General features: G+C 36.9%; 1 protein-coding gene across 2 annotated transcripts; it reads right to left on the bottom strand.

Moving 5' to 3' along the window:
* Window positions 1-5,436: 5,436 nt before the first annotated feature.
* On the bottom strand, window positions 5,437-12,433 carry crabp2b (cellular retinoic acid binding protein 2, b). Of its 2 annotated transcripts, XR_012394559.1 has the most exons (5): window positions 12,222-12,383; window positions 11,069-11,247; window positions 8,814-8,930; window positions 8,069-8,463; window positions 5,437-7,310 (listed from the first exon to the last, which is right to left on the bottom strand). XR_012394559.1 is itself a non-coding variant. In NM_001320394.1 (4 exons), the coding sequence occupies exons 1-4, from the start codon at window positions 12,313-12,315 to the stop codon at window positions 8,413-8,415; spliced, it is 441 nt and encodes a 146-aa protein (NP_001307323.1). In that variant the 5' UTR covers window positions 12,316-12,433; the 3' UTR covers window positions 8,070-8,412. The 2 variants fall into 2 exon arrangements, 1 of the variants encoding a protein (NP_001307323.1); NM_001320394.1 differs by lacking the exon at window positions 5,437-7,310 and having other exon boundaries at window positions 8,070-8,463; window positions 12,222-12,433.
* Window positions 12,434-13,792: the final 1,359 nt, after the last annotated feature.

Genomic DNA, 13,792 nt, shown 5'->3' with positions numbered 1-13,792 from the left:
ATAATTGATTCGTTCTAGAACAGTTAATTGGTGTTTATTTCGTTTTTTAAACCATGTAAAATGTAAATATTTACTAGAAATAATATAATTGTTATAATCGTTGAATGCAAGTGTCTGTATTTAAAAGTGACTCTGTGAAAAGCATTCCCAACAATGCTTATAGTGAATGGGCCGACATGGCAACCTGGCAGAATAGCGCCAGGGAAATACTCGTGTCACATGACGGGGAAGAGCCAATGAGAAAGCGCTATCATGTTGCTGAAGGGGAAATGTTTTTGAAAAGAAAAACAATCAATCTGTCCGTCTGTCTGTCTGTCTGTCTGTCTGTCTGTCTGTCTGTCTGTCTGTCTGTCTGTCTGTCTGTCTGTAATTCTATCTATCTATCTATCTATCTATCTATCTATCTATCTATCTATCTATCTATCTATCTATCTATCTATCTGTCTGTCTGTCTGTTCTGTAACTTGATAGATAGATAGATAGATAGATAGATAGATAGATAGATAGATAGATAGATAGATAGATAGATAGATAGATAGATAGATAGATATAATTACAGACAGACGGATAGATAGATAGATAGATAGATAGATAGATAGATAGATAGATAGATAGATAGATAGATAGATAGGCTATCTGTCTGTCTGTTCTGTAACTTCGCCTATCTATCTATCTATCTATCTATCTATCTATCTATCTATCTATCTATCTATCTATCTATCTATCTATCTATCTATCTATCTATCTATCTATCTATCTATCTATCTATCTATCTATCTATCTATCTAGTGTTTCCAGTACCCCTTTAAACCACTGGTCGTCACTGTTTCCTCGAAAACGTAAACGACGTCACTTTCTCAGTGAAACATAAATGGGGCAACGGGGCAAGTTGTCACAGAGGGAAGATTGCTGAAGGCTTGAAATTCTCAAGTCATGTGAGTTCACATGGATGACAGGAGGGCAGAGAGTCAGTCATATGATACCTCAAAACACAAACAACCCCTCACCCAGACCCACACACATTGACCCTCCTGTGTATCTTCTCATAAACCTGTTTAATTTGCTCCATATAGGCTACACATTCAGATCAATTTATAAATGCTTAATCTCACTGTGTGTGGATGTTGCTATCTCTGATCGTAGATCTTCTTCTGTTGGAGGTAGCTATATGACATGCTCCAAAAACAAAGCAGCACTCTAACTTGACCAGATGTGGATGTTAAACACTGAATAGAAATTTAAAAATCCCCCAGTTTGCTTTGAGACAGAAAGACTCCTGGATTAAATTATTTGAATGTCTGATCTTGGTGTGCAAGCTTCCAGTAAAGTACAGTGCATTTATCAGTGAGCATGACAGTGTGGTGGTAAACAGGACTGCGAACTTACTGGAGAAACAATATGCTCTTTATTTCTGAGTTCAGAAGGAGGTTATACTAAAGTGACAGTGCTAATTCCCTAAACCATCTTCTCCTTCTCTTCTCTGAATGGGCGTGTCCTTCTGCTCTCCTTTGAAACCGCAACATTCCTCAGCCAATCAAGCAAAGCGTGGCCCCATGACATCATCGCCTGTGGAATGAGCTGACATGAAGCCCACACTGGTGAGTTGCCAAGGGAACTAGCAGGGATGGAGGGAGCTTCAGTGGACCGCGTGTGGGTTTGTGGGTTTTGCCCCTGTTTCGCAACAGTATGGTGTCAATTAAAGAGGGCCAGAAATCAGGATCTGGGCCTCATTTGGTGCATACCACCACCACAACGGCCTTAAGCCACATGAGGCAAAAACTAAATACATAATGACGACTTGATGACCCGGTTCTAGAGTTTTTGCATTATTAATCTTGTTAACGAGGTGAGCGGTGAACACACCAGGCGTCACAGCGGATATGAATAATATGTGCAAGTCTGAAAGCATTTTGGCACAATCGCGGAATTGTAAATTGAGTCAAGAAGCCCAAACAGACACATGGAATGCGTAAAAGTTAATGCTGAGCAACATGTCTCACACAAATGTATTCATCCACACAGGCTTCTTCATCTTGCTTATATACACTATGAACAGCAGCTACGCTAATTATTCTCTTTATTCTCTATTTCACCTGAGGGTACTCATCCCGAAGTCCTCAGATTATGCGGAGTCACTGATTGGATCCAAGACCAGCGACGAGATGATCCCAAGGTTTCCATATCCGGGACCAGGCCATATCCTGAGCTGCTGCTGCGCTGATGGTCATGGGGGAGTGGAGAACATGAGTCTGATTCCAGCGACGCTCCAGGGACAGACGAGTCTTCGCTGAGGCCATCTTCCAGCCTCCACCGCGGTGACTGAAGCTCTGCACAAGACTTTTGACCAGCGGAGAAATTAAAATGGTCGTGCCCAACTGAGTCTGGTTTCTCTCAAGGTTTTTTTTCTTCACTCCCATCAGGTGAAGTTTTTTTTCCCTCTCCGCTGTTGCCACTGCCTCGCATGGTTCAGGATTGGTAGAGCTACGCATACGATGAATTTGCTCTTCAGTGTTTGAACTCTCAGTAATGATTAAATCACACTGAACTGAGCTAAACTGAACTGAACTGAACTTAAACACTAAAAACTGAACTACACTATTGCTATGACCATTTATGTGAAGCTGCTTTGACACAATCTACATTGTAAAAGCGCTATACAAATAAAGCTGAATTAAATTGAATTGAATAAATGTGCATTGACTACATTTCCACATATATTTGTCATATCTAATATGATAGCTACACTTTAAAATCCAGCAGTCAACTTTATCAAATGAAATAAGTGGTTAACTCAAAATTGCCTGAAAGTTAAATCTACTCATTTGAAAAGAGTTTTGAGCTCAGTGTTGAAGGTAATGAGTTAATTAAATACCTCATTACTTCAACCTAAATGGAGTAAGTTCACAGTACTCATATAGATTAGTTTTTTAACTCAAATGGTTTGTAGCAATTGGTTTCTTTGGTCATTAAAGGTGTAGGTGTGGTTGCTATGTTTTTTTTCTAGATTGTTTTTGGGGCATTCTTAAATATTGCTGGAAGATTGTAATGTTTTCTGATAAGTTACAAAGAGGTTCTAGGTGGCTTTAGTGTGTTTTGGATTAGTTGTTTGTAGTTGTTACAGTTTTTCTCAGTCGCTTTGGTGCATTTCTCACAACACTATTTACATTTGCACAACAGGTCATGCATTTCTCAAAACAATTAGTCATTTGTGCACATCCTAGTAGCAGTTTTTCATTCCTTTCAGCAAATGCTTTTGGACATGCATCAATTGCTTTCATACAACTCTCTGCTGTTTATAACATTATCATTTGTCATGTCATGTCAGTCAAAATTAACTAAACTTGTAAATGCTGAATAGTCATTATATATAAAACTAATAGTCCTCATTTCATTACTTGAGTCATTACAAACAAAACTGTTGAACTAGATGTCAAAATCGGTCAAACAAACTTTATTAAAAAAATAATTAAACTTTATTTTCCTGAAAATGTCTTTAAAATTGAACAATTTGATGAATGATTTACAGAACTGTGTGTGTTGTAGGTTCAGTTCCAATATGTACAGCAATATTGTTTACAGTTGTGCACAGCTCCCAGAAGGGAGTTTATGTTTGTTGTAAATAAGGGTGTGTTTAATCTTTTGCACAATGCTGTAAATAAATTAGGATTGTAAAGAGCAAATGCAGGAAAAATGTGAAACACACATATTTAGTGTCTTGTACTCTGATAACTCAGTTAATGCAGTGATGTCCAACTTTACTGTAGTTTTCATATGGCTGTGCAAATAGTATACAGTGCTGTCTTGAGCATTTTCAGGAAGTGTCACCAAAAATCTGACTTTTTTTGCATTGAAAAATGTCCAGAGTAAACTCATAATGAAAAGATGACTAAGCCATTTGACTATCTTGTTCATAAACAATGGTGTCAGCACTTTTCATTTTGATGATACTGACTCTTTGATTGACATGAATACTTGCTTTTGAGGAATGAACTATCCATTTTGAGCATTTGACGCGCTTTTGCAGGTTATCAGCTAGGTTTTGCACTAATTGTTTTGAGAAATGCATTAACTGTTGTGCAGAAATGCACTGGGTGTTGTGAGAAACGCACCAAAGCAACTGAGAAAACCTGTAAATACCTCATTACTTCAACCTAAATGGAGTAAGTTCACAGTACTCATATAGATTAGTTTTTTTTAACTCAAATGGTTTGTAGCAATCGGCTTCTTTGGTCATTAAAGGTGTAGGTGTGGTTGTTTTTCTAGATTGTTTTTGGGGCATTCTTAAATATTGCTGGAGGATTGTAATGTTTTCTGATAAGTTACAAAGAGGTTCTAGGTGGCTTTAGTGTGTTTTGGATTAGTTGTTTGTAGTTGTAAATGTCTCTTTGATGATTTCTAGAGCATTACAAGATAGTCATTAATGGTGTAGGTGTGGTTTTTATGTCTTTTCTAGATAGTTTTGGGTGTTCATAAATATTGCTGGAGGATTTTAATGTTTTCTGGTTAGTTACAAAGGGTTCGTAGGTGGTTTAAGGGTGTTCTAAGGGATGTTTGTGGGGTTGCTGATATGTGGTAAATGATTCTTGCTTTTACAAACACCACAAAAATGTTGTCATGGTCTGTAATATCATTACGCAGAGTTTATGAACTTTCTCAACCTCCTCCAAAAAGCATGTAAACTCAATGTCAACCTCTGTACACAGCAGCACATGCACACTTTCAGAGCTCACAGGTTATATGAGCAAAAACCTCTTAACAGGACCACTGAGAATCGTTTGAACTCAAATGAAAAGTGCACTGAATAAGTCTACTGTGAGCTCTGTTGTCTGGAAACCTGGAAAATTCATCATTGGCAGCAGACTGAAAAAACACACCACCGCTGAATAAATTCTGTCCAAGGCAAAGAGAAAGACAGAAGGAGTAGAAGAAAGCATTTTACTTTGCATTTTAATCCTCAACTTTTCTGCATTGATTACTTGTTCAACGTTTAGATGCGTGTCCTAGGTTTCCTTTTTAAAAAGCAAGTTTGGATTGAGGATCTGGCTGTAGAAAGACAAAAAGAAAGAGAATGAGGAATGACAGACATTCTCTCTGACCTCATGAGATAACTAGCAGCAGATGGGAGAAAGTGCAGTGGGAATGTAACCGTAAAAATGTGAAATTATTTTCTTTTCTAACATTTGCTCAGTCTTTCCATACTCTTTCCCCTGATCACCCTTGCCAGGGAATCGCCCAATTGATGTGCTCTCATGAAATACAAATTTATAGTGTTGTTCGAACCTGCAAGTGGTTGGATCGGGAGACAGAAAGAGAGAACAGAGCATTCTGAAGTGAAGGAATGAGGCATAACATTAAGTGGAAAAGAGCAGCCGAGGTCAACGTCAAAGAGATTTATACATCCAGGAGACATGATAACAATAAAGCAATCATAAGGGGTTTACATGTGTAAAGTTTTATTGCCAAAAACATTTCTGATCGATAAGCCACATTGTGGTATATACATGAAACTGCAACATTAAAGGCACAAACAATAACAATAAATACAATTTTCAGATAATGCGTCAAAATTCTTCCATCTTTAAACAAGTACGACTGGGGAAACACTGTACAATAACAGTACATGAATAATTATATACTAATATGTAATAAACATTACTTCATTTAGAACTAATAATGAATTAAGACATGCGCTAATTATGAACTAACTTTTGAGTTCATGAATGAATAACAGCTACCTTAGGCTCATTCTGAAAACATAGCCCTATATACATTTCTGGAAATCACGAGATCAAAGGAGCGTATGTCTGCATTTCGTTTTCAAAACGAATGCTACAGGGCGGTATGATGTCATTCCTTTTTGTGCTATTCAGCTGACTGCTTACCTCCATGTGGACGGCTTTCCAGGGGCTCGCCATGTACGTCGGAGGATTTGAGAAGCAGAGCGAAGTTGACCGTAATGATAGGGTTCGAATTTGGTGAACAAACAAGTAAATAACTGGGTGAGAATGTGGTAAAATCTGAAAATGTGGTAAAAATCAAGCTGCGGTGAGGGCTAGGGCTTCTGGGTTGCTTTTGAAAACAATGTCGGTTGGGCTTAGGGATGTGGGTCAATCGGTGCTTTTGAAAACACTATCGTTTATGGAAGGGGGTGGGTGTCACGGTCGGAGGTTGGGGAAAAGGAGCGAGGACCCAATTGCAGACAAAATCCTTTATTGTAAAATAAGAATAAAACAAGAAGAGGCAAAACAAACTAACCAGAGGGGGAAAACATTAATTAAAAGGCAAAAAACAAACTTGACTGGGCAGGCAGGAAAAGGCAGGGCTGGACACAACAGGACAGGGAAATAATCGACGACGAACTGGCACAGGACAGCAGACATGAGGAGAATATAAGCAAAAATAAATTAACACAAACAGGTGAATCTAATAAACTAATAATGGGTCAACAAGGAGGGTAGGACTAGACAATAGACGGGAGAGCACATGACACAAAGAGACAACACAAGCCATCCGCTCACATAAAACGAGACTAGAACACACAGCCAATGAGAGAACTCATTCAAGTAAACATGAACCACGTTCTAAACACAACACCAGCAAAAGACTGAACGCGAGACACGAGTACACGATGAATGAAAACACTCACCGTGCACTCACACACACAGCTTGCATGTTTCATCTCAGCGCCGACCGAAACCAACTAGACTGAGACGCTAGGAATGAAACACTACGCTGCAGAACGAACACCCGGGCAAGAGCGCGCAATTGCAAACACGTCCGGACCTCACGCGCCCGCATCAAGGGGGAACGCGCACGGTCAAAGCGTGCTCACAAATGGCGCTCATACAGAGACAAACACAATTGCAAAAGCTGTGCTCGACCCGTGAAAACTCAAGTCGAGCACAACACAACACAAGACATGACAGGACTAGTGTCTGGATTCTGCCACTAAAACAAGGATTAACAAGACCAGAGTGGCAGAATCCTGACAGTGGATAGGGGGATTGGTTAGTCAGTCAGTCGACAGCGGCCTCTGGGGGATTTTCTTGAGAACAGCAGGCACGAATGGCCCTCGCAAGAGAAATTTGAGATCTCAAAAAGTGTACACATCGGCCTCTGGTGGAGTCGCGAAAACAAAAACTGCAAAAAATTTAGCTCCTGGGATGTATTTGGTGCTCTCCAAAAATGTATATCAAGGTACATAATCAAAATGAGCCTAGGTTATAATTAATTGTTAGTTCATGTTTGTAAATGAATGTATTAATCAACACTTCAATTTTAGCTAAATGTAGCTTACATGAACTCATGACCTGGTAATGTATCTTTATGTCATGACTTTACTCGGAGAGGTTCATTATCATGAACTTATTAAGGACTCGTGAACTCTTCTGTTAAAATGTTACGGTCATGTGCAACCATCAAGTGTGTGTTTACATTGAGAAACAATAGAAAGTGTTCTGTCTACACCAAAATGAACGTTTAAGACAAAGAGGTTTGAGTAGTTAATAATGAGTTATTGATGATGTGCCCCTTCAATTAACTTTAACTACAGAAAAAGTATTCTTTCATGACTTTACTTGGAGGGGCACTTAATTATTCACTCATTCTTTATGACTTATGAACTCCTGTGTTTGTACGTAACAGTCTTGTATGTCCGTCAAGTGTGTGTTTACACTGAGAAACAATAGAAAAGTGTTCTGTTTACATCAAAATGAACAGTTTAAACAGGGGAGTTCATGAGTAGTTAAGAATGAGTTAATGATAATGTGCCCCTTCAACTAACTTTAACTACAGAAAAAGAGTTCTGTCATGACTTTACTTGGAGGGGCACATAATTATTAACTCATTCTTAATAACTCATGAACTCTTGTGTTAAACGCAATGTCATGTACGTCCCTCAAGTGTGTGTTTACATTGAAAAACAGTAGAACAGTAGTGTTGTGTACACCAAAATGAACAGTTTAAACAAAGGAGTTCCTGAGTAAGAATGAGTTAATGATAATGTGCCCCTTCAAGTAAAGTCATTGCATAAATATACATTAGCAGGTCATGAGTTCATGTAAGTTGCGTTTAGCTTAAACTAAGGAGTTAAATAATACATTTAAAATGAACTAACAAATGACTCATGTTGTAGTCAAATTTAGTTTATGATTAGCATATGCATAAACTCACCATTAGTTCATAATAGAGCAATGTTTGGTTTACATATTAGTACATCATTATTCATGTACTGTTATTGTACAGTCTTACCACAATGTCTGATCCTTCAAACACCTTTCTTTCTCTGACTTACAAACCTAATATGTCAAACAAAAGGGTGAAAGGACAGGGAATTTGTGCAGTAATAAACTAGCATTTTTTTCTTCCTCCACAAAATGACAGTTGAGTTGAGATGGAGTGGACTCAGATCCTTCAATCTCGTTCATACACCCGAGTGCAGACAACATCTCCGGCTCTCATAGTCTGAAAAATAAACATTCCCATCCGACTGCTTAGACAATTTGCAATTGATATCCGACAGGCTTTCAACATCGCAACACATGTTTAATATTCACATACCAGATCACATCTTGTTCTCTGAATTCAAAGAACGCTGTCTTTCATTCATGCAAAACTTATTTAACTTAGCGAAAGCTGCAAAATATCAATTAGGAACTGCCAAGACAGACGGTGAGGGACTTGTTAACTGTAATTGGCCTAAATGTGAGCTGCGTGACTATAATGAATGTGAACATCCACTCATCGTCAATAATGAATAGGAGTCAACAACATCGATATATTCATTTAGCTGTAATACTCAGTGTTGTACTTACGAGAATCATCTGGCCATCATTGGTCAGTTCTCGTGTCCATGATGTCTCAGGCCCCTCCCCCTTCTGTAGCGTCTGCTCGCAAGAGATTTTACAGTCCGTTTCCCATTTCGGAAAACTCTGAGGAGAAATTAAATAGGTTATTATTAGTGTTTGTGTCTATAAAAAGGTAAAGTTTGAGAAGTGAAAGAATAGTATAAGAAAATAATAACAATACTACATTTTTATGATTCTTTTTATAATAGGAAACTTTTTAAATAGTGCAAATAATACACCATCTGGCCACAACAGTCACTGTTTGTATTTAGAAGCTAATGGTTAATGTCCGCGTGAACCGGAAGTTGCTGAGACTTTTATTTCAGTGTGTTGACGTACTGAAATATAACGAAATATTGAGAAGCGCGCGAGGCTTTCTTTTGCGCATCATTCCCTTAAACGTAAACCAACCCTAAATCGCAAATTAATGGTAAGAGAGCTTTGGAAACCCAGGTTGACGTCAACAGAAGGACTGCCACTCCTAACATGGAAGAAATGTTAAAGATTACCAGAAAACTGGCACAGATTAAGTATTCGACTTAAGAAGAACAGTGTGAGCTAGCAAAATAAACATTGTAATTTTATTTCAAGCAATCTTTAGGAGACTAGCCCTTTGTCGCAGGGATTAATAGTGTCTGGTATCGCATTACAAGTAATGCAAAAATGTAATCAGATTACTTTTTATGTAACTTGTAAAATAACGAGTTACTTTTAAAAACGTCGAGCCATTTACATTGTTTTTACATTTATTTAATGATGTTTTCCTATCCCTTTGTTAAGAGAAATTTCATAAAATGCAGACGTGTTGTTGTATATGATGTAGAAACATGCTACTTACTGTATTTCTAGCTTAAATGTGAATATGTTTTTACAAAAATAAAAAATAAAAATAAACAGTTAAAAAGAAACACCCATACACACTCATACACAACAGCCAATTTATTTTATTTAATTCACTTATAGCACGTCTTTGGATTGTGGGAGAAACTGAGGACTTGGAGGAAACCCACGCCAAAACACAAATGCCAACTGGCCCTGCCGGGATTTGAACCAGTGACCTTCTAGCTGTGAGGCGACAGTGCTGTCCACTGAGCCACCATGCTGCCAAATACATTTTACATGAAAAAAGTACCATAACGTATTAATTTCCTAAAACATTAACTAAGTAACATATTTAGTAATTTTTGTAAAGAATTAACAAAAGATTGCAACACTTTACCCCAACACTGACTATTAATATGCTACAGATGTGTTTATTTTTACCCAAACCAATGTAGTTTGTATGTTTTTTCAGTTCTTATTTAACAATGTTTGAAGACGTATCCCATGACCCTATTCCCGAATAGCAACCAGAAGATTAACCTATCTAGATCAAGCATCAATTAAGCTTAACCTCAGCATTTAAAGCCAAAAATGCACCTCTGAATAGAAATTAACTTTGTGACATGGCATTAAGGTCATCAAAACATTGTCTTTATGAATGCAAAATGTTATCAGGGCTAAAAGTGGTCCGACACAATATTTGAGTACTCTTTTTGGCTAGAGAGAGTACATTATTCCTGCTGTATGCTTATGTGCACTTTTAGACATTTTATTATATTTTTGCGGTAATTTACTGTTGCCAGTTACAGCAACTGATAGTAACTTACATGTAAATATGTTTTACATTAGCAGGGCCCTATAGTGCAATTTCATTTTACTGTAAAATAGCTTTACCACAACTTCTTTTTATGGTAAAATCCCCTTTAAGAGATTTTAATTTTACAGTGTGGCAATTTTTACAGTACTTTTACTGTAATTTATTTACGTTTTACACTAGCAGTACAAAACCTTTATTTTTAGTATTTTCTGTTGAATTAAATAAATTCTAAACATAGATTTTCATCAACTGTCTCATAATTTTCTTCAATTACAGTAGCAGTACTTGATTACTTTCATTACAGTAGAATACCGCAAATTTATAATACTTAATAGCTACTGTAAAAGTTTTAAAATGAGCCACAATCCAGTGCATATTACAGTAGTAAACTGTAAAAAATGAATGTAGTATTTTACTGGGTGTTTTTGCAGTAAATAACTGTAGAATTGCAGCAAAGTCTAACAGAGGAATGCAATTTACAGAGATAAATTATAATATTAAAATGTATTATATAATTCTAATAGAAATATTTAATATTCTAAAGTTCTGAATGCTGAATTAATAGAGAGAATTTGTGGCGTACTGTGCATGGTCGTCCATCCACCGTAGTCTCATTGAAGGACTCGCCCACCGTGAAGGACACATGAGTGGTCCGAACGCTGGTGGAGGTCTGAACAGACAGGCTCTCCCCCTGCTGTGAGATCTCAACTGCTGGTTTGGAAGCTGCTGCAACTGCAATCTTCCTAAGAAAGACATTTACACCTGTAGAACACACATGTACACATGAAATTAAAAGCTCATTCATCATGATCAACAATCAAAGCAACTTTTCCCTCGCTCAGTTTCCTGTTCTTAATGAGCGTGTCCAGTCTGCACTGGAATGCTTTACAATTTAAACTGCAGTCACACATTTATGCAATCATAAAACACCCAGGGAAATGTAAGCCTTTAAACTATTAAGCCAAGACAGTGAACTCACTGTCCCGTTTGTTTCAATTAGGGGCGCCAGCAAACTTGATCTAAGTGAACTTGCCCTGGAGTGAATAATTGGGGTCGAGGGACGGTGTGTCTGCAGAGCCTAGCGGCTGGCCGAGGGGCCCTGTATTAGGGTCTGTGAGTCTAATCACAATCCCACGAGGAAATGAAGCAGAACTTTTTTCCATGCAGCTTCCCATTGATGTTTCTTTTAAATTATATATAAATAAAGATCCTGACATCACATGCAGTCATTCAGGATGTTCATGGCTTAATTTTCTTGTCAGATGATAAAAAATTTAAAGTTTAATTAATTTTTAAAAATAAATATATAGCTAATAAACAGTTTTTTTGTCCCAGATTTAAAAAAAAAAAGATTTCTTTTAACAATCTAAAGCAAACTTCTTCTTTTTTAAAGACTCACAACAAACAGAGAAAAAAATAATTCATTGAATTGACTGAACACTTTTTGGGTGAGTGGTTGCAAATATTGGCTTAATTCAAACAAACAAATGAAGTTGAACATGACAATTTAATTTGTTTGCTTAAATTCAGCACTTATAAACTGTTTGCAACGATTAAGAAATGATTAAATCTAATGAATAATTTGGTTTCCAGTGTATGAAAATAACTTTATCATTTGCAATTTCTCATCTAATAATGTAAGACAACTTTTTGAATATCCTAAATTTAAGTAGCAGAATAATTCATAAATAAATGGGTTTGAAAATTAGATATAATGACGATTCTTTAAGACTCACCGAGCGCTTTCAAAAGCTCCTCGAAGTTTTCGGAGCTTTTCATTTTCCAGGATCCAGAAAAGTCCGCGAATGTTTTCTCCGTGTTAGATTCCATGTTTCTGCGTGTCTTTCTTTCACTCTGCTGCTCTCTCCCTCTCTGTCTCACTTTCTTTCTCCTCTCTCATCCGCCGGTGTTCAGCGATCTTTCTCTCTCTCAGTCTGTTTGTGCGCTGTTGAGTTCTCCACCAATCCGGAGCGTTTGCGCCTGTGCTCGGTTTTAATGGGCGGCCGCTGCTGCTTCCAGTAAAAATCCATGGAGACCTCAGTTTGCCCCACCATTTGCTTTGAGCAATCGGGTCATTCTGGTAATTCCTTCAATTAGCCTACACCCAAATACATGTTATTTGTCATTTTGAAGGCGCTTTTCTCCAAAGCCACTTAATGTGTGCATGCTTTAACACATCACTTCTTTAGGTAAACAGCCATTTTACCATTGTTGAATCCATTCAGCCGTTTGCCGGGAGCAGTTTTTGTTTAGCTTAGTATGAACCATTCATATTCGTGTTATGTTATGAATTGGCCACCAATTAACCTCTGCATTTAAAGCTAAAAAATGAGCTTTTAATAGAAACTAACTTGTGGACATAGCATAAAGGTTGACAAAACTTTGCATTTTTTAATGTAGACCATAATCAAGGCTAGAAGTAGTCCGACACTGTAAAAACAATGTTAAATTAACAAATTTAACATGTAAAAATTAACAGTTTTCCGTTTTTTTTGTGATTTTATTTTACTTTTATCATTGATAATGATGAAAAACTGACTTTTATTAAAAAATGTTATCAGTTTAAATTGATAAATTGTCTCTGTTGGTGTTGTTTACGGTACAAAAACCTACTGCCAGTAGATTTCTCTATTATTTCCATATATATTAATACATATTGTTGTAGGCGCTTTTCTCTGAAGCCACTTAATGTGTGCTAACATAAAGGTAACAATTCACTTTATTGGAAATAGGTTAGAGTTAAACAGTTGAGTTTTACCATTGTTGAATACATTCAGTCGTTTGGTGAGAGCAGTTTTAGCTTAGTTATGTTATGAATTGGCCACCAATTAAGCTTAACCTCTGCATTTTAGGCCAAAAACTGAGCTTTTAATAGCAATAACTTGTGGACATGGCATAAAGGTTGTCAGAACAACGCCTTTATGAATGCAGACCATAATCAAGGCTAAAAGTAGTCCGACACAATATTTGAGTTAACTTTTTTTGGCTACATTGTAAAAGCAATATCTGTATATTAACAGTTTTCCTTATTTTGTGATTTATATTTTTATTGTATTTACTTTTAACCTTAAAAAGGTTGAAAAAGTGACTTTTATTAACATTTTTAATAATTTAAAGTGATATATAGTCTGGGTTGGTGTTGTATAATATGATACAAAAGCCTCGTAATAAACTGCCAGTGAGTTTTCTGTCAATTTACAGACTTATTTCTCTAGATATAATCTATATATTAATATATTTTATAGTTGTAGGCTCTTTTCTCCAAAACAACTTAGGGTGTGGCTTTTTGAATTTATTCAGCTGTTTG

Source organism: Danio rerio, chromosome 19, assembly GCF_049306965.1.
Source record: "Danio rerio strain Tuebingen ecotype United States chromosome 19, GRCz12tu, whole genome shotgun sequence".
Lineage (NCBI taxonomy): Eukaryota > Metazoa > Chordata > Actinopteri > Cypriniformes > Danionidae > Danio > Danio rerio.
The sequence above is the reverse complement of the archived record's forward strand: the minus strand, read 5'-3'. Positions and strand labels throughout refer to the sequence as shown.